Here is a 25,473-nt window from a genome sequence, read left to right as displayed (position 1 = left end):
CTTCATTTTCACCATATTCCATTACGCTAATTATCACGATATCAAAAGACAAGAAACGTGGTTTGGAGATAAACGCACTATATATTACAAACGCCCACAACAGATGTGTAGCGTTGATACATGTGTAGCGTTGATTCAGTTACAATTTCATACAACTGAAATATGGTTGTTTCAATGATTAACTGTGAAATAATATTAAATATTTCTGCTTGTTATTTTCTTAATTACACTTACAAGGAAAGGTAAGTAGGTCTAAATATATTTTTATGTTTAAAATGTAAATCACTTAATTTAAGTTAATTATAATGCTGTATTATGCTGCATTTCAAATGTAGAAAAAATAAAGGTGATTCTTTCTTTCATTTGATCAAATGATAAAGGCATATGCACCAGGGTCTTTTAAAATTAACATACTGGGCTGCAGATCTGTTGTACTGTAGCTTCATATTGTATGAGTATGCTGTGTAAACCATTTGCATGCATTTGTTTTATTTTGCATTTCCTTGTTTTTGCTGTTGTAATTTCAATAGGTGAGATGTACAGTGCATACAATAGCTATTGACAGAGACTAAATGATCCATTTGAAATCTTTATCATTTATCATTATATGATGCTATTGGGTACATTTCACATTTCAAAACTGTTACTGATTTAATTATGTTTTTTGGCATTATAATTTTTAAAGCTACAAGAAACTTTAGTAGTACTGAATGAGTTTCTGGTACATGTTTTTGCTAGCATTTTAAAGGTACAGTAAGCATTATCACCTTTCTTTTATTCTTATTGTTTATTTTTAATGATATTGTTACGGCCCTGGGGTCGATGTAGAAGTATTTCTATATAGTTCACTAGGGCTGTCATAGCGCACGCTATGTGTGAGCGCCGCACGTTATGTGTGTGAGTTGTTTCCCCAGGCAACGCGTCCAATCGCCGCCGCTGCGACGGTGTCGACATTCGTTGGCTGTCTGGCGTCACACCACTACCTTGCGACAATCCCGTTGGCTGCCCCTGCTGTCATCAACCCTATTTAAACCGGCCCGGGAATGAAGACGGAGAGGGTGGCAGGAAGGAAAGATTGAGAGTGGTTCGCATTTTTGAGATTTTGTATAGTTAAGACAGTTTGTTCGTGGTGTTTCTGAGTGTATGTGTGGAAGTGTTTGTTGATGTATTTTTGGATTCTGTGTCGGTTATGATCTACGCTTCTCCATTGACTACGATTACAGTTTCCCCCCTCAATACAAGTCTGGTCACCTATTGTATATAGCACCACGGACGTAATTTTGGGGGGGGGGGGGGGGGACACTTTTTCAAAAGCCGGCTTTGGTCCCCCCCAGTTTTTACGGTTAAAACCAAATATTTAAATAGCGACGAATCCATGTCCCCCCCACTTTTGAAATCAAAATTACGTCCATGTATAGCACACTGTACATAGCCTGTATATTCACTTCTTGGGTTTTCTCAGTGGTTGGGACGTAGGGAGTTGAGGCTATTTTTGTTCCGTTTTGTCCTCTGTTTATGGTTAGGGAGTTAGGGTAGGTTTTTTGTATATTTTCTTTATTCTTTCTGTCAAATAGGAAGTTAGCCATTCTGTTGTGTTTCCAAGTTGTTATTTTTTTCTTTAGCCATATCAACTCCTGAAGCCTATATTGTCCCGCCACAAATAAAACATTTTCCTTCATCATAAATATTTCTCCGTCTTTACCTGTTACGATCCGGTAGCCTAGGCCGGGTCGTAACAGATATCCTCAATTGTCATCTGACTTGTATGAAATTGAATTCCCAATGTTTGGTTTGATTTAAGACTAAATAAAATCAGCCCTTTATAGCACAGATGAACACCTCTTAATTTTTGTTAGATTTCTGCACCTGGGATTTTCCCAGCCAGCCATGATAAATGACAAAACATTAATGCTGACTTAAATAAATAAAAAACCAAATACATCTACTCACGCTCCACTTTATTAGAAACACCCACTTTGTACATACATTTATTGGTTGCTATTAGTTACTTCTGTCAAATGCATTTTAAAAATGTACGGTTACAGACTATAGTTGTTGTCTGTGTCCTTACCCTATTAATCACTGTTTTGGTTCTAACCACAGAAGTTCTGCTGAGCAGATTTTGTTTGGGTTTTGAATCACTGCTAAAATGGTACTGAAACTGACATGTTAAAGATGTGGCTGGTGTGGCATGTTCTACGTGGCCTGTTCTATGTGGTCTGTTCTGGGTTGTCTGTTCTATGTATATAATACATTGCAGTATTTTAAACATGTTTTAATATGTTAAAACATTTTAGCAGTAGTTTTAACATGTTATTGTTTCTTATGGGCAGAGATAGCCAACAGTTGTCTCATCATCCGAAACTGACTAGAGTTGGAGGTTGGCTAACATACTGACTACCGATGAAGAGTTGGAGGATGGCTAACATACTGATCACTGATGAAGAGTTGGAGGATGGCTAACATACTGATCACTGATAAAGAGTTGGAAGAGGTCTGACAGCTTGTGCAAGGCAACAGGTGGACTATAGTCTCTAAATGTACACGTACCAGGTGATTTTACCAAAAACAATTCCAACACCATTAGTGAATGTATATTACTGAAAAGATCAAAATAACCCAAGTTGTTTCTTGATGTTCATTTGTTTCCACTGTGGTAAATTGAAAAAACTGTCTTTGGACATTCCAAATAAGCTCTGGAAATTTGCATCCGAGAGATATTTCTGTAAGAGAGAAAATCAAAGTGTTAATTACCACAAACTATTCAAACCTCCAAAGAGCAGTGTTGAGAACCTTAAAAAATTATGAAGATAACATCTACCCCGACAAAGACACATCACCTATAGGTAAGTTAATGAAACAAAGATTATGTATATTTCTCTGTGTTTTGATGGATTAATGGGAGAGATAATACTCTGAATGTCATATTTAAAGAAACTTCATATGTTCACATATATATATATATATATATATATATATATATATATATATATATATATATATATATATATATATATATATATATATTAGTGGTGGGGCATGTGGAATGTTTCTCAGTGCACGAGTTCCAGACATACTGATTATATGGACGCACAATAAGATGAGCATGACGGAAATGACTGAAGAGGCTACGCTGGTAGATGGGAAATTTAAATATAAGAAACTTCCAGATGGAATTACAAACACAAATAGTGTTATTTGCACTTTATGGAGGAAGGAGTTCGCTTATCACAGGAGCAATTCCACCCTTCGTTACCACCTCAACGCAAAACATGTTGGTGCTAACGCTGTTAGCAACAAGAATTATCTTGGTGTGACAGCTCATATTATAGATCAGTGGTTCCCAAAGTGGGGGGCGCGCCCCCTAGGTGGGGCGCGGAGCTATTGCAGGGGGGGCGCGGAGCTTGAAAGTAAAACGTGCACATGTGTCAATATTAGGGATGCACCGATTCCGATATTAATATCTGAAAAAATTCTAGATCGTGTATCGGGGACAATGTGACCGATCCATAAAAACATATCTATTCAGTCTAATCCTATGCTTGTATTGCTTGCTTTTTGGTGTTAGTTCAACCTTAATACTCGCGCTGGTGGTATTCCACTTAGTCCGTTTATTTGCTGGTTTACCAAAATAAACCTGGGCTCCAGCAATACTTCATTGTTCATACATGAACTGGTGAGTTGTCCAAAGCTCATTTAATGCATTACTTACAGAAATAAAATAAAGAGCAGTGGTCTGACTCGGTCTACGGTAGAAAGCTAAATAAAACAACAATATTCCATACGCGCGCTCAACTCGCTCCCTTAAAGAGACAGTACACATATTTCTGGCCGTTACATGCTTTGTGCTCTGCGTGATGTCTGCGCTTGCAAACTAGCTGCATATGCACGGACGTAATTTTGGGGGGGGGGGGGGGAGACGGGGGGGACATGTCCCCCCCACTTTTTCAAAAGCCGGCTTTGGTCCCCCCCAGTTTTTACAGTTAAAACCAAATATTTAAATAGCGACAAATCTATGTCCCCCCACTTTTGAAATCAAAATTACGTCCATGTGCATATGTATTGCTGTTTCTCTTATTTCATCTCCTTATTTATTTTAAATTATATTTAGAATTCTTGAACAATTTAAAAGGTTTCTTGCAGTTTATTTTTTTCATGTTTGACCAAAGTTGTGAACCTATTGTTTTTGTAAGTTTTCAACACATCCCTAGTCAAGGGGGGGGGGCGCAAAAATATTCTCATCTACTAAAGGGGGGCACGGCAGAAAAAGTTTGGGAACCACTGTTATAGATGATGAATTGAAGATCCAGTCATTTGCTTTGAGCATGCCGAAGACCACTTCTAGGCACTATGGAGATGCCTGTGGCAGAGGCCTGGGAAATTAAAGAAAAATATACCATCTAAAATGGTATTAAAAAACATCTTCTGATTTACTTCAATTCTTCCAATATCCTGAGCAAAATTAAACATTTTTGGTCAGAATATCCAGTGTTCTGAATTGTTTTCTGCACTCATCTATTGGTCTGTGTAGTAGACTGGTGGAAAAATAAACAAGATGTTGAACTTTATGATTATGTTCACTGATTCATTTATCATTCAAACTTAATATTTCTCATGTTAAATACTGAAATGCGATTAAATTGCGATTAATTTCGATTAATTAATTACAAAGCTTCCGATTAATTAGATAAAATTTTTTAATCGCGTCCCACCCCTAATATATATATATATTAGGGGTGTATTCAACTAAGGATTTTCATAGTCGAATCTGATTCGTCAGATTTTCCCTTTAGTCGACTAATAGTCGAATCAGGGTTTTTTTAAAGAGCACCTTAAACGGGATCCCGTTCTCATTCAGGACTTTTTTCCACTTCAAAGTAAAAACCTAAAACACTCAGATAAATGAATAAACATGGTAGGTTGTCTTTATTCAGCTTTTATTTATTACTTATATTTATTTTTTAATGAAACGTTAGAGAACATTAACCGTCAGTGCGCATATCGAACTGTCAGACAGGCACTGTGCAAAATGTCAAAAATATTTTAAATAAAATATGCCTGCCTGAAAATATATATAAAACATTTCCACACAACAGCAAACAAATTATAAGGAAACGGGGTTTAAAAGCAAACAACAACAATAAATGTTTATAGGATTACTTGCCGAGACGCACCGCGACGAGACGACAAACGGCAAACGTTTTTTTTCGCCTTACGCGTTTTAAATGGTATGCCATGTTGGTTGTTGTCGTGCGAAATAAAAGACGTTGACGACATAACTTGCACTTTACTTTATTTGATTCATCTTTATCTTTTTCAAAATACTTTTGAAGTTTTTTTAGTAGACATTATAATCTCGGCGGACGCTGATCCTGTAGCGTGTTCAGCTCCGCTCGTTTGGATTGTGCAACTGCAGGGTGTGATGTATTAATGTGTAGTAAGGAAGATGCCTATTGTTAATGCGCACACATCATTTTAAAATATTTATTAACAGAAATTAGGATGATTTTATTTGTCAAAAGGCTATATATAACGAAAACAAAGACATTTAATGTAACAACTAATGCTTAGCAGCGTCCTTGGGCACCCCCATGCAGTTAGAATGGTACATTCGACTATGACATTCATAGTCGACTAGGGGGTATAGTCGACTATAGTCGAATCAGCGACTATTGCAGGTCACCCCTAATATATATAATATATTTTTTTCTCTAAATACACACACAAGTGTATCAGTGTATTCCACAAAGAACAGTTTTCTTGCTGCTGTTTTCTTTCTGTTTGTGTCATGCATTGAGACACACAGAATTTCCATAAATGAAAAAACATAATGATCCTAAGTGCTTAGTGCTGAATTCATATAAAGAGCATCTCTTATTTGGATTATGTGGGTTTGTGATATTAGGTCAAAGCAACCTAATGTAATGGTTAAACTTGTATGTTACTCAAATATCATATACATTTTCTTTACAATTAACTTATTGTGAAATATTGTGGCTCATTTAAAAATTTTATAATTTATGCAGCCAACACTGGATGCCATGTTTTAGGTACTTTGTTTTCCACTACACTTACATAAAAACATTAATTTAGAAGAAATAATTAATAGAAGTCTGGTGTCAGGTGAGTCCATTTACAGAAAGTCAGCTGTATTCTTTGTAGGTGTCTTCACTAAACTGCTTCACATTCAAGCAATGTGTTGTGTTGAGATTATTCTAGAATGATATTGATCTTCCTCCCCAATCTTTATAACATTTGAGTGAATTTAACTTTAAAGCACACTGCTAACTGTATTTAGCTACACAGATACACGATTAAGCTGGATATAAGCTGGGGTCTGGGGTTCAAATCTCACCTTAGTCAAACATTTGGTCAGGGACATATGTGGCCATTAGTGGCTTGGGCCCATAAGGTTGGTCGTTCAAGCCCCACAACCAGCAGTAACCATGAAGTGCCCCTGAGCAAAGGTACCTAACCCCTCAACTAATCCCTGGGGTTGCTTTGCGTACATGTGTATTCACTCTGGATGGGTTAAATGCAGAGAGTAATGCTCACTAGGGGGATTAATTAAGGTACTTATTATCATTATTTCAAGGAAACTAAGGGCACTTAACAATTAATGTGAAGTGAATTCAGTGCAAAAGAACATGCTATATCGTCACCCACCTCCCTCTGGGCAGGGTCCACCCCCGCTGGTAGCTGCATAGCCTGCTTGTTTACCAGCATCTCAGGAGGGTAGGGCTGATATGTCTTCTTCTCCACACTTGCTTGGTTACAATTCTTCTCCTAACATAGTAATTAGTGTCATTTCATCCAACAGCACAAGAATTCCTCTATTACATTTTTGTATGAAGAATGCAAAGTACTGAATGATAATAATAACAACAACAACAACAATAATAATAATAATAATAATAATAATAATAATAATAATAATAATAATAATAAATCATACAGTTGTAACTTTTGTCACTGAGGTGACCTCTCCCAATTCCTCCTTCAACTGCTCATAGGTTTTTCCACCCTGGTAAAGGACAGTGGTTATTTGTTTAGAGCTAAAACTTTCTAGCTGAACATCTGTGAATTATTCAACATCAGCTAAGGGAGAAGAGTAAGTTAACAGCATAATTAGATAAGTGCATGTTCTATTTTCACACAATTTAAAAATGATTCGAATTAACACCATTTTGTATTTAAAATAGTGTATGAAAATCAACCTCACACTCCATTTTGTGGGATCCCAGGCACTGAACCAGCCTGTAAAGGTAGGAGGCTCAAAGCCTTGTTTTACAAGAAGGATAGGTGTGTCGCAGTCACGACATCCAGGATGGGTCCGCAGGTACTCTTGACACGTGACCACAGACTCATGACGCTCCACTTCATTTGCCTGATTTCCTATCCAAAGGAATACCTGAAACAGGCCAACTTGTGCTTTAAGGCCCTTTGATTTGCATTGGTTTTGCATAGGAATCATTTGTACTCAAATGTTTGCACTAACCAAACTATGCTTAATGTTAGTGTGGATACAGAAACAGAAAACAAATACTTTTGATTTCTCTGTGAATTCTTTTTGGCAAAATCTTTTCAAGTTTAATGTTACTAGAGCTTAAATTATTATTAAACACGTAATAGTGATTGATTGCAAAACATAACATGTACCTGATCCCATGTGTCCAGAAGCATTACATCATCCTCACTGAGATCATCCTGAGTGAACTGGGTTATCTCTGTGACAATGAACCTGCCTGTTTTATTGGAGCACTCAAAGAGGCGGGGCTGATGGTCCTGAACAACCTGCTGTAGCCTTGTAGCACACATCAAAATTGCTGTAAAGCTGAAATCTAAGTCATGCATTACACAAGCTGATGAACAGTAGCTTAAGGTGCAATGATTTAATTTACATCTAAGGAATACACAGCTCAAACTGCTTAGATCTTCATCTGAGCAGTCATGCATAACTTACCAAATACATACTAAATAGTTTCCAGAGATCATGAGATCTTGGTCTCCAGAGATCTCGAGACTGTGTAAATGCAATTGCTTCAGATTTTCAAAATTTAAATATGGCCATGTGATATTCAGTTCTGAAACTTTTCTGGGACTGATTAGGGTTTGGGTCTGGGTCTTCAGGGTTCTGGCCATTTTTTTATCTAATTATTTTTCCTACAATTCTACATTGCAACACTGAATGTCTTAGATTTATGATTGTTGATTAACAAACAAACTGAGTAAATGGCATAAGCATTATTTCAGAAACACACACATCTCTTTTAAGATTTACCTTTTATCATTTGCATACGGCGTCTTTCCACCCAGAAGGTTCCAAAATTCAATGGGTTCTTGTCCTTCAGCCATTATATCCTCAGAGCCATGGCCAAGAACAGTGCTCACCTCCTTAGCCATGGCCCTCTCATCTCCACTTGAGCCCTGTGACAAAACATGACTAGAGGTGGAAGCCTGCCAAGATGCTCTGTTACTGTAACTGCTACTAACCTGAATCATATCAAATTAGATCTGGTGAAATACTAATTTTAGACATTTTAAAAGAACCTTTGTTTAACAACATCCTTTGATCTAAAACTGATACTACTTGAATGACTTGTGGCTCAAGAAGTTGGCTTGGCTTACAAGAAAGTGATCTGGAATTGACTGCTCTGTAATAATCTGCCCTACATCACTGTACCCTTATTTCTGAAACTGATAATATTTTGATAATGCTATAGATGAGCCAAAGCCATCAGACATGCTTGTCAAGAGTGAGAAAAATGAGCATTTAGATAAACTGTGAAATAACAGCATCATCTACTCTAGATGTGCTACACAAAAATGTATGAAATAGCTACAGAAAGACACAATGTCACATGTAGAGCCATATTGCCCTCCCTGTTTAGTTTTTTTTTACCACATACCTTACCGTACCACAGGTAGATGCCACCCTGACTCTTCAGCAGGAAGACATCATTGGAATTAAGAGAAGCAGCCAGGGCTGGTACCTCTATGGCTTTAGTGTTGAATGCATTTGAGCCACTTATCTGAAAAAGACGGACAGGGGACTCTGGATCCGAGCCACCCTTTCTGGAAGTACCTCCCTAAAAATGAAAGTCAATATATAAAAAAATTAATATATTATTTATTGTGAATATTGCTAAAACCTTTTAAAACATTCTGAGGTTCTGAGTGCATTGAGTGTTTTAAAAATTGTACATTCTCATCGTAGCCCTTACAAATCCAAATGTATTTCTGGTCCTATCTGCCTTGTATACATATACACAGTCTATATTCAAATGCAGACTGAAGACTCACCTATTTGCTGAGTACTTAAATGAACCAATAACACTGCAGATATCACTTGTTGTCTTTGTTCTTTAAATTGTATGTTTATCTGTCTATGGTTATTTGTGCTTCTAGGTAAGTGAGCCTATGTTTATTTGGAATACAAAATTGATTACTGTAGTTTAGTAGCATCTATGCTACTATCCAGGATGCATTCTGTGAACAGAGCACTTTGTAAGTCGTTCTGGATAAGTTTGCTAAATGCCCTAAATGTAAATGTATTAAACTTACACCTTCTACTTTCCCTTATCTGAATAATTTTGTAGAAGTCAAGCTTGTCCCTCTAGACACCTCAGACATAACTGGCTTTTTTGCACCAGATTACCTCACACAGTGATCAAATTGCACAGTACATTCCACTTGTATATCAAATTTTTGCCTATATGTTCACTATCTGCTGCCATTCAGAAGATGAGACCCATCTCATGTTTGGTTTACACATTAGGTGTAACCTGGATTTCTGTAAAGCTTTGTGACAATGTCTGAAAACAGAACTCTCTATTAGATTCTATTAGATTAATCTCTATTAGAAACCAATATCACATAGTACATGCTTTATGAATAAGGGAAAAAATGTTGTTATCCTGAGCCAAAAAGCAAAATGTGATTTTAAGGCATCATATGAGTGAAAACAAGTGAAAACAGTGTCCTGCTGTAAACCTCTCATTGCAAAAATTACAGCAACAATTACCTCAAATATAACCATCCTGCCTTTAAACATGGCCATAAAATGGCGTGGTTCCTTGCCCATTGTAACCCTCACTTGAACTGGTTGGCCTCCATACTGTTGGTCAACATTCACCGCCTGAAATGCACAAGCTGTCAGCTCGTCTTGAGAGGCATGACGTCCCTGTGTAAAAATAAATGCATCAATGAGCAGTAATTTGTCAGAATTCTCAAAAAGGAACCAAAACTTTGGTTGTTCTGCAAATACAAATAGTGATATTTTCTCAAAACAAAATAATTTACTGTTACAATGCAATGTTAATACCTCCAAAATTATGTTACTTTACCTGCCACATGTAAAGGATGTAGTTCTTCTTGCTATGAACCACATAGGTATATAAGATAAGGTAGCAGTCACCCCCATAGAAGTAACCATATGTTTTTGGGTCAACTTCAGCCAGCTCCAGATTTTCAATCCGCCATACCTTAGAATCAGAACAGAGGATCTCCACTATATGAAACCTCACTTTACATCTGAAACCTCACATATTTTATTCCTAGACCTGTTTTCCATTCCCAGGCATCTTTGATCTCATCACTTCTCTTGTCCCTTGGCAATTAATCCCTACCTGCACCTGACCTGATCCATCATCCACCATACGCTCCTGAGCTGCAATTTCAGGCATCACATGCATTGTAGTGGCATCAAACTTCTCTTGTGAAACTTTAGCTGATTAATAATAAAAAAATCATTGTTTTTTTCAATTAAAACCATAGTTTTGCAACTATTATGTAGGTCATTTAAGGTACTTGAATGTTGACACTACATTTCACCACATTTCAGACTGCAAAGATTTACAGGGAATTCTCCTTCTAAAAGCCAAAAACTCCACTATAAATGCAAATAATACTAACAGTATTACATACCCACTTTCCCCACAGTGTGTGTGCGTCCCAGGCCTACTGTCTGATCTTTCACAGTCCAGCTGTGGAAAAGCTGTTTAAAGAGTGCTGACTCTGCCCCATCATTCACTGCTTGAACATTAGTGGTGTGTGCATAACCTTTTAATTTAATGAACTCCTGCAAGATGAATACAAATTTATAAAGCATAGTAAATCCACATGACAGAATTCAAAGTGCATGCAAGTCAATGATTATTTTCAATCATCAATAAAGTACACAACCCATCATATTAATTCAGTTATACACAATACCTGAATTAATACCTCCATATGTATACAAAGTTTTTATGTATTTCCCTGTGTCATTAAATGTAACTATGCATTTGAGCTGAATGTCTAACAACACATATTTAACTAACAAATGTTAATATACTATTTGTTAACAAGTGCTACCATGCAGTAGTGCTGTGCTCATGGGATGGAGTATTACAATGATCCTGGAGAAAAATAGTACATAGATTCTGCAATGAAATGAAATAAGGCTTTTATGTAAGTTCAAAGTCCATCACTCAGTCAGAGCCACTAAAATGCAACTTGAATTAAATTTTTTTAACATTTCTATTAAACATTTCTAACATTTCTAAGTTATCAATAATCCATTTAAAAACATAAAAAACCTTTCTCAATTGGTACATCATGGAAGATTAATTTGTATATCATGAAAGATATAGACCATTATAGGTCCCTTTGTTGTTAGAAGATTTGTTGAATCTGACTGAATCTGATTTGTAATACCTGACAACAACAGGCATGTTCATGGTATATGGTATGTTAGTTGTCACTCAAGCAATACATCCCCCTAAATAGTGGTGCAAAAGAAATCCTTCCAAACTGGTCTATGATGTGTCACGTAGGACCCCCCCCCCCCCCCCCCTCTTCTAGCTGTCACTCCGGTCCTCTTTCTACGTGCCTGTATTGTTCCCTGTCTGTTGATCCCGCCTTGCTATCTGTTTCCATTGTTTCCCTCTGTCTGTCACGCCCATGTCATCAGTGTTTCCACCTGTGTCTTGTTAGTTTTGTGCATGTATAGTCCCTGTGTTTCCCTGGTCCCTTGTCAGTTATTTTGTGAGCTTTGTTGATTTGTAAGCTTTGTTCACTGTGTTCGGTTTGTGCATTTCAAGCCAGTAATTTGCTCTTGCCTGTTTTGTGTTACCCTGCCATGTTGTTTCTAGTTCCGTGTCTGTGAGTATGCCCATCTACCTTTCGTGTTTGGATTGCCCTCCCGTTATGACCCATGCCTGTTTTAATGACCGTGATTGTGGAATTCCCCTTAATAAATCTCGCTCTCCTCAGCATTTGTGTCCGCCTCCTCACTCTGCAGCGCATGCTGCGTTGCATGATGATTGTAGATGAGAGATTATGGCATAAGCAGAGCTCACCAGCGCTCTGGACATGGCTGCCTGCTTTTCTGCCTTGTTAGCTCTTTTCCCCTTCCACACAAACAGCTTCACTCCTCCCTGGTCCAAGATGTAACAGTCCTGAAATGTAAAACACAAGTGATGATTCTGTATCAGTAATGTTCATATTTTTACTGGTTTTCTTTCTAATTTCGTGTTGACCAGTTTTGAATCTGTGTATGTGTCTTATAGAGGCCACTCAGCACACACTATTGTAAAAAGCTCAAAGCAACCAAAGGAACATAGCAGCTGACTTCCGCATTATGTTTCTACATCTAAAATGAGTTGTAAAATATCATGCATGCAATTGTGCTAAATTATTTAAAATTCCACTAGGCAAACAACCACTGAAATGCTGCTAAATACTCAGTTTGTGTTTTAGTACTAGTACAGTGAAAAACTGTATTAGCCATTATGTCAATTCCCACCCATCACCTAGCTAGCTAGCTCTCCCCAATAATGTAGGGTGCAGCAGGATATGTGATCAGAACCTAACTTACATCATGATTTAACAGATCCATCACCAGTGGTCTGGTGGCAACCTCTCTGACATTCATTTCTCCATCAGCATCAGACACACTGCAAAGTACACACATGGTCAAGATATGACTATACTACTTAATATTAGCTCTACGGGCAAGTGATCACGGGAGTGGTAGAGTGGGCTATACATTTTTATTTTTGAAAAAAACATTATTTTTTATTTATTTAACATATAATTGAACCAGGCATGTAATTAAGAATGCGTATTTATTCACATTGGCAGCCTAATGACAACAGAAGTTTGAGGAAATGGAAGTACAAGGAGTGCTAGAATAATCAACAGTGAAGCAACACACACATGAAACATGTCCAAAAATGTAATAAAGAATCATAAAATGACAAGCAGGCAAAATGAACACACACACACACACACACACACACACACACACACACACACACACACACACACACACACACACATCCATGATACTGCACCTCATAACAATCAATCTTGAATATATCAGGAAGAGAAGAACAGAAAAATGCATTAATAATATGCATAAATGATCCACTCTCAGGTCAATTTACTTGTTAAACAAACTATGAGGAGGTAATATGAAAAATACTAAATGAAAAAAGCTGGACTTAGTATATACTTACTTGTAGAGAGTAACCTGAGCTAGCTGCTCTTGGTCAGCTGTTTCGTCAGATGTTCCAGGTGGCAGGTTAGTAGGCCGCTCACCAATGACACTGGTCAGGGCCTCCATTAGGTGAGGGACATCTTTCTCTGCATCCCCCTCGATTATGCCAATCTCAGCTCTCCCTCCTCTCTCACGGTCCCGGATGTCTTTAGCCAGCAGCATGCCCTTGAGTTCAACAGCATAGATCATTACCACTTAGAACACCAAGAAGAAGAGACAACGGGAGAACTGAAAAGATTCCATTCACTTTTGTTATTCTGGTCATAAACCATGACCTACTTGGTTGTATCAAAGAAAGAGCATGGTGAAACAAAAATGAAAATCACTTTTTACATTTCCCACAAAATTACTTTTAGGAAGTACAGGATCAAACAGTCAATGAAAATAACTGTTATAGAAATGTTTTGATAAATTGTAGATATTATTTATATTTATATTTCTTATATATTATTTAGCTGTCTCCCTTAATGATGATCAAGATACATTTGTAGCTTCAGTTCATCTTCTTTGTGTTTAGCCTTTACTACTGGATTGACTGTCAAGCTTCCACAAACAAGATGTGTTTTATGGTCAAATTGTCCTGTTTGACCATAAAACATCTGGGTGAAAAGTCCAGTTTAGATACATGATGATCAATGATACAAGGTTGTATAGGATAACTGAACCTTGAGTCGTTCCTGTTTGTTACTGTCAGGTCCGTTCCACTGGATAATGGTTTTTCCAGTGTCTAACAGAAAGACATCACCAAGATTGAAACTCTTCCAACTCATCTCCACCTAGAAAAATGAGAATCTGTTTTCTACTTTGTTATTTACATAAGCAAACGGTAATGTTTGTATTTCTGAACTATATCCAGGATTCTTAGTTTAAGTAGTAGAAGCTATACAAGTGAACTATTATTGTAATTTTATGAAGTACAAACAGGATTACTATGGTTAAATAAGTATAAAGTTATGTCATTATGTAGCATCAATGGGGGTTATTGTTTATTATATTTGAGACAGGGATATAAATGAGATATTTTATCTCTATTCTCCTCACCTCTTTTGCCGTCACCCTTTTCTGTCCTTTTACATGTAACAGTCTGTGAATGTCATAGGAATTTGTTTCCACATGTCTCATTCCTGATGCCACACCACCTTGTTTGTAACTAAAGAAGCAGAAGGACAGATTTGCTTTGATATAATCAGGCCATGGTGAAAGGGAGCAATCTTTCTTTAACTTTGTAGCAAGTGTATCATTGCATAATTGCAAAAACAATTTATTTGGTTGCTCCGAGCTCAAATGTCATTTCTACAATATTTTTACCTGTAATAAACCATTTAGAAATTACTTGTTCATATTATTTTCTGTAGTCACTTTGCCATTATGTGAAAACACAGTGTTACATCACTGGACTTTATGATGAGGCTGTCACTTGTTCTGTGCTTTTCCCTTGACGTTTTTGTTGCACAGCATCAGGACATTTGTAGGCAATCTGACTGAGTAAATCTGACATTTGTAGTCTTTTTACACAAAGCCTAATGGTTCTTTTTTAGAGCCACATGTTATGCTGTTATGTTTTGCCTGGTCTCTTGACTACTGGTGGACCAGGAAAACTGGTCCCATTAGATATCATCATTTGTATTTCATTTGTTTTAAAGTCATGTTCCGCCTCTGACTCCCTCAGGCTGCCCTATGTGTAGTTTGTGTGTACGGTTGTCTGTGTGTTTTTTAGCCTGCGTGTTAGTTCATGTGTATGTTATCCGTTTCACCTGTCCCTTGTCCTGTTGTCGTTATGCGTTGTACATGCATATTGCTATCGTATGTGTATTTAAGTTAACATCTGTGTTATGGTCTTTGCTCGTCTTTATTTCAATCTTCATTCCATCATTATATGTATGATGTTGTCACGCCCAGCTCCGCCCACCTCCCTTGTCCCGCCTTGTTTCCCCGTTGCCATAGTCCTTTCTGTCTGTCACACCCATGTCTTTAGGATTTCCACCTGTGTCTCATTTCTCCACCCTGTTTTCTGTGTATTTAGGTTCCCCTGCCCCATTTCTCCTTGTCGGTCATTGTTTGTATGTTCTCCTGGTCTCCTCGCTTGCCTTGATCTCTCCCCCGCTGCTACCTTATGTTCCATGTGTTTTGCAGTCTCTGGCTGCTTAGTTCCTGGGTGGTATGTTTTCTGTGTCTTTTAGCTCCTTTGTTTCTCTGTGTTCAAGCACCGTGTTCCTCTGTTACTCGTCTAGTTAATACCCTAGTTCCTGTCTTGGTTGTGTTTAGTATTTCCTCATAGTTCCCCCATTGTTTTTTGAAGTTGGTTGTGTTTTACTTTGTAGCCTGCTCATGTCCTTTGTGTCTTACTTTGTAGCCTGCTCGTGTCCTTTGTGTCTTACTTTGTAGCCTGCTCGTGTCCTTAGCTCTATAGCCCCTTTAGTTGTTTCTCCCTTTGTGTTACGATTCTCCCTGTTACATTCAAGTGGCTTGTGTAAATGTTATGTTGTCATGTATATTCTCTTCCCCTAGTTGTCTTGTAGCCCCGTTCCATGTTGTTAGCCCATTGTTATTTAGTGTAGTCCCTATCTGCTTTCTGTGTCTATGTTAGGGCTGAACGATTTTGGAAAAGAATCTAATTGCAATTTTTTATCTATAAATTGCGATTGCGATTTAAAATCGCAATTTTTTTCCATTGTTCCACTTCAGGAAACTCTGTTTCGGCATCTTTTTATACAGCTCAGATACAGGGTTGCCGGGGGGGGGGGGGGGGGGGGGGTGTAAAAAATGGACTAAATTTAAGTATTATTATTATACCGTGATCGATCGATCGCCTGTGGTTGGCGCCAGAGCGAACTACTAACTTTTTAGTAGGGCTGTCCACGACCAAGGATTTTTTTGGTCGACCAATGGTCGTCATTTACGAAAAATAATCCCTAAAAAAAATAATCCCATTTTGACCGGGATACAGATTTGTGAAGTTTTATCTTTAATGCCGGGCTGCCGCATCTATGCGCATTTACCACTAACGCCAGGAGTAACCTTGTGTGACTAACAATGTTTCCTGGTTCATCTAAACACTAGGTCTATAGCCTACACAAAAATCCGTTATCTGCTCAGTTCTTCTCCCAGTCGAAGAGTTCGCGGCATTGTCGTGTACAAGAGCGACCCTTTTTTCCGCGGGGATTCTAAACTCTGCCATTACTTCGCTGAGTCTCTCCTATGTTAGCAGCTGTGTGGCTCACTCCCAACTCTAGCTCCCAGCACGAATGAATGCATTCGGCAGTTATCAGAAATAAAATGCGCTGTGACCGTCATGTAACTTTCCATCTGGTTAGTCCATATATCCGTTGTGAAGCTGAGTGCTTTACAGTTTTCGATCTTGCCCTGAAGTGTTTGTTTTGTTTTGCTGTATTTGCTCTTTGCATCACTGTTTCACGTCTAACCAGGCTATATCCGGGCTCGAAGCATTCAATTAGATTTTTAAATCCCTCACCACTGCCGATATTCACAGGTCGCATGTCCAGCGCTGTCCTTGTCAAACAAACCACCAACGGTAAATTCGTGTCACGTCTTCCTTTGTCACGCCGTTGAAATTAAAAGTCCCAGAAGCCCTTTGACGAGACGCAGCTTTTTTTCCCTTCAACCAATCGACCAATGGAATTTGGTCGACTAGTAATTTTTTTGGTCGACCAACGATTAATCGATTATTTGCCATCAGCCCTACTTTTTAGTCTAAGACGCTCAATGCGTGAGAGTTGGCAACCCTGCAGGTATAGCAACTTGGCTAAAATATGTGCGTGGGGGCATTTGGTAGTGCATATCCAGTGTGTTTAACAAAGCCATGAAGCCGGGATTGTTCACTACATTAACGGACATCATGTCTTTCACTATGAACTCCGTTACTGCCCGAGTTATTTCAGCGTGCCGCTTCCAATTATATCCATAAGGAGTTACACTTTCAAACGGTTCGGTCAGTGAACCCTGTCTGCTGGACCGCGGTCAAGCTATCCGCGCTTTCGCGATTCATCCGCGCTTTAACTCTTATTGCGCCTATATGCGTGATTTTACGGTATTTCGCTGCTCACCGCATACTAAAGCTGTATAAGCGCAGAGAAACACTTTTGCGTATTTGAAGATGCAGCACTGGTCGTTGGCATTTTAGCCTTACAAATATGAGGCTTTGTGGTGTTTTTTTTTTTATGCTGAAGAAGGTTTGTAGTGTTTCCTCGCGTCGTAGCGACAGTAGCAAGGCACGTTTTACACAGTACCTGACGATGAGCTTATTAATCCTGACGATGATTGCTTAATGACACTGTCTATTTAGCCTGCTATTCTCTTACAACTCTTGAGCTGCTCTTGGCTACTGATAATAAGTCATATGTTTGTGTTTTCTGGGGGGGTTTTTTTGGGGTGGGGGATGTTTTTGTTACTCTTTATTTTTTTGCCTTTGCTTAACCCTTGCCTGTTTTGTCTACCTGGTATTCTGAATTCATTGGCTCTTGACCTGGATTGTCTTTTGTTTTTGAATAAACCATCGAAATTTGACCTGCGTGCAACTCTGCTCTGCTTTCAAAACCTGACTGGTGACTTCGCCATCACACAGGGTCTGTAAAGCTGGATCTGTATCCAACAGTGATGGCTTAGTTACCTTGAAAAAGTAATCCGATTACTGATTACCAGTGTTGGGAACGTTACTTTAATAGTAAACAGTTACACTATATAAAGTGCATTTACATCTATCAAATAAAATTTAATTCTCTCAATCTGAGACAACTGTTCACAACAGAAGTAAACTTAACAATACAACCTCTATTCTTAAGTAAATAATTCAAATACCCAGTCTGGTAGACATTCAGGAACTTCAAATATTTTCTTAAATAATGTTTATATCGCCACCTTGAAAATGCAAATTTTTCTTCGGCTTGCTCCTAACTCGCCACTTCTGTCTCTTCTCCATTTGTGTCGTGTGCTTCAGCGCGCGCGTAAAAACACTGGCTCTGACTGGCTACCATAACGCTGCCTTAGCCAATCACTTACTGACTTGTTAAGTTAAACAGGTGTTCCACCGAGAACTGGGACCTATCGAGATCCCTAACCCTAACCCTAGCCTCGGCAGCGGTCCGCTCGGATTACTGTTAGTATATCAATATATAGTAACCAGAGCCGGAGTGGCTAATCGGGAGATTCGGGAAGATTCCCGATGGGCCGGCTCATGTCAATCTCTAGTTTGGGCCGATTAGGAGGGAAAAATTATTTTGGGCCGGATTTGGGCATGAAACTCCCGGGCTGAAAAAGGGGTCCACTCCGGCCCTGATAGTAACGCACCGCTTTTAATGACCAGTAACGTCAACGGCGTTGTAACGACAGGAAAAGTAATTAATTATATTATCCCGTTACTGACAAAATGACGCCGTTACTTAACACCGTTATTTTTAACGGCGTTATTCGCAACACTGCTGATTACTGATTACTCCTTTTAAAAGTAACTTAGTTACATTACTGATTACTTGATTTTAAAAGTAACTACGTTAGATTACAAGTTACTTTAGTAGTTACATTCAGCAGCAAAATTAATTTTTCCAATACTCACTTTATTGGAAGTGCATTTTTAACAGTAACAATGTATTGAAGCAGGTTCGGTAACCGAGGCAGAAACTGCTTAATCCAAAAATCCCGAGGAGGGAAACTTTATTGATAACGCAACCCTGGCGCGCGCAGGCGCCACCCCCTTTGTCACATAAAGGGCTAAGCATAGTTGCCAGGTTCGCGGTTTTCACGTCAAATTGGGCTTGTTTGAAAGTCCAGCCGCGGGTAAAAATTCTGGGGTCGCGGGGTGCGGTTTTTTCAGGCTACTTTTGAGTTGGGCTACCGCGGGAGTTACAAGTCAACACTAAGAATCGATCGCGATATAATACTTAATTTGTCTCCATTTTACACTCTACCCGTCGACAACTTACACTCGTCACCCCCCCCGTCGACAACTTTGGGCTTTGGGCTAGTTTAGGCTTCTGAAGGGCAGCTTTTACACTGACTTTGTGCGGGATATTTTTGTAGGACCTGGCAACCCTGGGGCTAAGACTCCTTGAGTGGCCAAGTGCCTGTCCGTTAGGGAATTCGCCGTGAGGAGTAGTATTTGCTACAGTATCTCCTGACATTACGTTTGAGTAGCTGCGCAGTATTATTTGTAAACGTAATACAAGCGAACTGTTCAGTCAGACAGCTACTTGTTGTGAAACGAAATACCATTACAATTTCAAGCATTTTAAAGTAGGCTATGTTAGTCAAAATTCCAGCACTTTTCAAACGTGGAACACAATGCTGTCATGTGAACCCCCAGGGAACAGGGGACTCGCGGGGTTTTTGTACGAGATGAACCCAGGGGCAAAAACCCAAAAGAAAACACAACAAACTGAGACCTCCGCCACTAAGCGGGAAATGTGGAAAAGGAAAACTGAGTATAACTCAGAAAACGTAAACAGAAAAGAATAAGAAACCCCCTTGATGTAAGAACAGGTAAGTGAAAACAACAAAAACGGTGGAGACAAAACTCTGGAATGAAAAGAAAAAGCACACGGAAGAAAACCACTCAACGTGTTGTGATCAAAAAGGGAGCACAAACAAACAAAATAAATATAAGCCAGGGAAGGGAGCTGGCTGAAAACAAAAGCACACGGAGGAAAACCACTCAACGTGTCGTGATCAAAAAGGGAGCACAAATGAACAAAATAAATATAAGCCAGGAAAGGGAGCTGGCTGAAAACAAAAGCACAAAAACTAAAAAATAGAGAAAAAACTGCTTGGGAAAAACTTGAGAAAGGCCAGTAAGGGCGCAGGAGAAGAGACCTCGAAAAAACAGTAGAGAGAGAGAAAAACGATTGCTCTGTAACTGGGAATAAGGCTGGCTGCAAGAGCGAGAGGCAACAAACAACTCAGCAGTGAGGCACTGCAACCGTGCCCATTAAATAGGGGAAGGCACAGCTGCAGGTTCTCACCGCTGATTGCGTCTCCCACGAGAATCCGCTTGTGGGTTCCCTCCAGTGGCGACAGGAGGGATAGTCCTGGACCCAGCCCTGACAAATGCAACATTAAAATTCTTAAGGTAAATGTTCCTTCCCCTGTTTTTGAGGGGTATTTCTTTATACTACCACATATCGTTTTGGGAGGACACTGCAAAAAATGACTTGTTAAACGTGCTCGTGCTCTCACAAGGTCAAGCGCTATGGTCAGATGCAAAAGTAGAACTGAGCCAAGAAGAAAGCAAAAATATATATTTTTACTAAGGAAAATAAAAATAGTAACGCACAGTTACTTGGAAAAGTAACTTTAATCTGATTACTGGACTGAAAATAGTGGTAAGATTAGAGTAACGCGTTACTCAGGGTTGCCAACTCTCACGCATTGAGCGTGAGACACACGCATTTGACCGTTTTCACACGCTCTCACGCCACACTTCCGATATCTCACGCCGAAAAAAAATATCCAGTTTATTTACCTCAGATCCACATATATGATTCAATATGTTACTAGTTCGCTAGCTCTGGCGCCATCTACCGGCGATATAACACTGAATCTGTGTCCATTTTACGTTCGTAAAATCTCACTCCAAGCGAACGTCAAAAGTTGGCAACCCTGGCGTTACTAAGTAACGCGTTACTGACATCACTGGTAACCAACACCTTAGCACCTCAAGGTCAGTTAATTACTCAACTCCATCTATGCCTTGAATTGCTGGGGAACATGTTGGAGAAATTATCAAGGCAGATTCAACTCAATTGATTTGCCTTGGGTCCTTCAGTGACAGAGTTGACACATCAGGTAGCATCTTTAGCATCTGGTGAGTTGGTTTTGCAACTACTCCTGCTCAACTTTTGATCATGTTGTCTGATAAGTATGTTGATAACCCTGCAGGGTGTAAGGGAGTTTTGTTAAAATACTCTTTTGTATTTGTCGTTGGCTTATACACTCTGTATTTGTATTTGTACTTGGAGTCGACGCTGGTGTCTGCTAGTTGATGACACCTCAGTTAGCCAGTCGCCCACTGTGTGCAATTTAGGTGTTCTGTTTGACTCCTGTCTCATGTTTGTACCACACATCAATTCTGTCTGTAAGTCTGCCTTTCTCCATCTCCAGAACATTGTTCGGCTTCGGCCCATACTCTCACCTACAGCTGCTGAAGCCCTGGTCCATGCTTTCATCACTTCTAGATTGGATTACTGTAACTCACTGCTCTCCAGTACATTCAAAATTCTGCAGCCAGAGTCCTTATTTCAGCAAAAAAAATTTGAACATATCACTCCAATCTTCCATAAACTACACTGGCTCCCGGTCTCAGAACGCATCCGCTACAAAATCCTCTTAATGACTTTTAAAGCCCTGCATGGCCTCGCACCTGTTTACCTCTCCAACCTGTTGCATCCTCACGTTCCATCGCGTCAGCTCAGGTCCTCTAACTCGGGTCTATTAACCATCCCAAGGCACATACTTTACACTATGGGTGGCAGATCTTTCAGTGTTGCTGCCCCCACTCTCTGGAACTCTCTACCTTCCTCTGTTCACTCTTCTGCCTCTCTTCCTATTATCAAAGCTCAGCTAAAGACCTTTCTGTTCTGTCATTATTTCCACTCTTGCTGATACTCCCTAACTTTGCTCTCTTATATACGACCATGTTCATGTAAGCGACCTTGGGTTTGTGAAAGGTGCTATATAATATAAACATATTTTTATTTTTTTGTATTTGGCTCATCAGCTCCCTAGTTTGGATGTTGCATGTATAGTCCTCATAGTTTCTTTATGTGGGAGAGCATTAGAATGGACTAATTCAGTTTGGGAAGAAGGAGTGATAACTAGGGATTATAAAGATCTTACTGCCCTGTTTCATTCTGTTTAACCACCAAATAGAGGGAAAGGCCAGTGGGGCATTACCAAAGTATTACCAAAGTCACCAGAAAAGGTGGAGGAAATGCAAGTGGACATTCTGTATCTTCTGTATCTTATGACTATAAACATGTGGATATCGCCTCAGACTCTACATCTGCTGTAGAGAGTCAAAACATTGTCCACAACTGTCCTACTAGTCAAAAACATGAGTAGCAATTGGATCCTCTAGGTGTGTTGAGGAACCTTTGCATGCCAAGCTGGTGAGTAAGCCTCCTCTCTTAACCCATTTCTCAACCATTAGTGTTGAGCACAGAGATTCTCTACCAAAAGAATTTAAATGTAGTTCTAGCTCTGATGTTTACTGGCTACTCCAGAGATTTCATCACTGAGGAGCTTGTAAGGAGCCTAAGTATCCCTGACCAGTTCTCTCTGTGTGCATGGGTTTCTTCCCACGGTCCAAAAACACCTACTGATGCCTACCCTAATAAAGCGGTCCTTGTGGGAGTGTGTGCATGAATGTGTCTGCATTTCCAGTGGTGTATGGTGCTCTGTCCTGGGTATTGTCCTCTTTGCCCTCTTTTGCTGCACCTTGTTCAATCCCCCTGGGGACTGAGGCCTCTGGTTGAGACTATGCTGTGCATGATTGGCTGCTGCTTCTCACAGGCATGTGATTGGATGTAAAGGTTTTGTGTTAGTTATAAAGTGACCATGAGTTCTTTGAAAGGTGCTATGTAAATATAATGAATTAACTTAATTTACTCATTTCTGTGTCACCTGTGCTTAGTCACAGTCATGTGTAAGTGTAGTCTGTGTCTGTTTGTGTCCATATATGTATTTCCTGTGGGTGTGGTTATGTGTGCTCACTCATCTCGTTGTTGTGTCACACTCTGGGCTTGTTATGTATCAGGTATTTAATGTGTGTCTAGGCTCTGTGCTTGTCTTTGTTGAATCTGCTCCGCATTCAAGTCTGCCCTGTTTAGTGTATTTCAGTGTGTGATTAATGTTCGTTGTGGTTAAAATGCTACTGCACTACTTAAATAAAGGCCTTTGTTTAAATTAACACCTCGGTTTCAGCATCCCTCCAAGTTCCCTCATCACAAATATCTTAGGGAAATAAATGTTATATGAATTGTTTAAGTAATTATTTACCTTATACAGAAAGTATTAAGAAAATACCGGTTAAGAAATACAGGTTGAGAAACATATCCTGTAAACAGAAAAAACCTAAATGATCTTACATGATGCCCTGTTTGAAGTATCCACAGAACATGCTTGACTCATAGTGCTGGACTTCACGATGTTGGACAGGTGAGGACCCCAGGAAGTCATCCAGCTGAATGGTGTAGACAGCAGCAGCCCCCTGCTCATCTTGGGTAGACTCAGAGCCTATCCAGTAGTGAATGTCATAGGACAGGGATCCGCCAACTTTTTTTGTCTATGGATATGAGAAGAGGAAATAGGAACATGAAGGAAAAAGAGTGGTATGACAGATGGTGAATGGTATTGTGAAGTATTTAGGATTACAAGCACACTATATGAAGAAGAATAGAAATAAATATGTACAATAGGGAAGGCAAAGGAAAAAAGCAACAGAAATTAGTTAAAATTACTCTTAAAATATTACTTTCTTTGTAATATTTGAGCATGTAAAACTGACACACGAAGGTCCACTGTAAACAACAACAGGACAAATCTAACACTGCAGATACACTGCTATCTGATAAATATTGGTCCAATGGCCCAAAACCAAACACCACCACAACAAAACATCAACATCAAAAACGCATCATCAGGAAATTCATGAGAAATGACCACAGGAAAACATACCGAGAGCAGAACATAGCAGTCACCCTCATAAAAATTTCCAATTGATTTCTCTGGGACAAGAACCAATTCCATTTTCTGTTAAACAAAATACACCATTAATAATGTACTTTAAGTTACAAAAAACAATAGAACACAATGAAGAGGCAAACAGGCAAGATACCTCGATTCTCCAAATAATAATGCCTGGATTACGTGTGACAGCTCTGAATGTCGTTTCCATGGTGTTTCCGAATTTTATGTCCAAGTCTGGAAACAAAAAGCAAGAATTTTATGTCAGGCATCATTGCTGAAATTCACATTTTTTTCCAGCAGAGTGTGTGTACTGTGAGTTAATGATACAAAATGTAACATCCCAAACAGTTTGAAGAGAACAATTGTTTAATCTGGATAGACTTTTATCAGCAGAGATCCTTTTGTATAGGAGCCAAGAGTGTAACATTTCAGAGTGGATTCATGCCTCATTTTTAGAATATCAAATCAAGATGTTTTTCTTTGATAAATTCAATTTCTATCTTATAATACAAATTTATCTAAGTAGTTTTAAAATACTTAAACATGCTTAATTGTCTCTTTAAAATGGCAAAACCAATGATTGAGTTACCTTGAGTCCAGATTTTGTTTGCAGGTCTTTTGTCTACATGTAACTTCAGATGAGTCTGACACTCAACAATGTGTTTGGTGGGTAGAAACAAGTAGGCAATGTGCAACTTACTTCAATATGTCCAAGAGATCCAATGTTACTTCCTTTTCTTTAACAGAGGTCTCATACACAGTCAATTTGACTATATTTGCATTCACCAGTTCTCATCTATCTCTTCATCCAATCGCTGGGACGATAGAAGGAAAGATACAGAGTCAAGCAGGCAAATAAGGGAAATGTCATCACAGAGACATATTCAAAAGACTGTTGGGATTAGCAGCAGTAGATTTGAGGATTATAAAAGCACCCCTTATACTTGTGGTCAAATTCCTACTAAATATATATTTCTTGTTGTGAGAAAAATGAATTAGGAGATGTGGACAAAGTCAGCAGACTATGAAATATTCCATTTGAAGTAATTCATGATTTTGAATCAACAGTTACCCTTAATTTTAACATTTTGCTTGTATTTCCATCTTGTGGCCTTACCTCATCTTTTCATAATGCCCATGTACAGGAAGTAGACATGATAAAATACCTAGCAATATTCTAATATGGAAAATAAGTTCACAGCCTCACTTTTTCTTGGAATGGTGTCGCATAGATT

General features: G+C 38.9%; 1 protein-coding gene across 1 annotated transcript; it reads right to left on the bottom strand.

The window, feature by feature from the left end:
* Window positions 1-1,943: 1,943 nt before the first annotated feature.
* Window positions 1,944-24,953, bottom strand: avil (advillin). Its single transcript, XM_076985809.1, has 20 exons — window positions 24,828-24,953; window positions 24,387-24,472; window positions 24,227-24,301; window positions 23,638-23,834; window positions 14,585-14,693; window positions 14,209-14,319; window positions 13,503-13,708; window positions 12,860-12,938; window positions 12,342-12,440; window positions 10,927-11,080; window positions 10,629-10,729; window positions 10,347-10,484; window positions 10,025-10,183; window positions 8,910-9,089; window positions 8,282-8,427; window positions 7,660-7,804; window positions 7,223-7,411; window positions 6,956-7,024; window positions 6,667-6,786; window positions 1,944-2,723 (listed from the first exon to the last, which is right to left on the bottom strand). Exons 2-20 carry the CDS (start codon window positions 24,444-24,446, stop codon window positions 2,610-2,612), a joined length of 2,451 nt encoding a protein of 816 aa, XP_076841924.1. The 5' UTR covers window positions 24,447-24,472; window positions 24,828-24,953; the 3' UTR covers window positions 1,944-2,609.
* Window positions 24,954-25,473: the final 520 nt, after the last annotated feature.

Source organism: Brachyhypopomus gauderio, chromosome 1 (genome assembly GCF_052324685.1).
Source record: "Brachyhypopomus gauderio isolate BG-103 chromosome 1, BGAUD_0.2, whole genome shotgun sequence".
Lineage (NCBI taxonomy): Eukaryota > Metazoa > Chordata > Actinopteri > Gymnotiformes > Hypopomidae > Brachyhypopomus > Brachyhypopomus gauderio.
The sequence above is the reverse complement of the archived record's forward strand: the minus strand, read 5'-3'. Positions and strand labels throughout refer to the sequence as shown.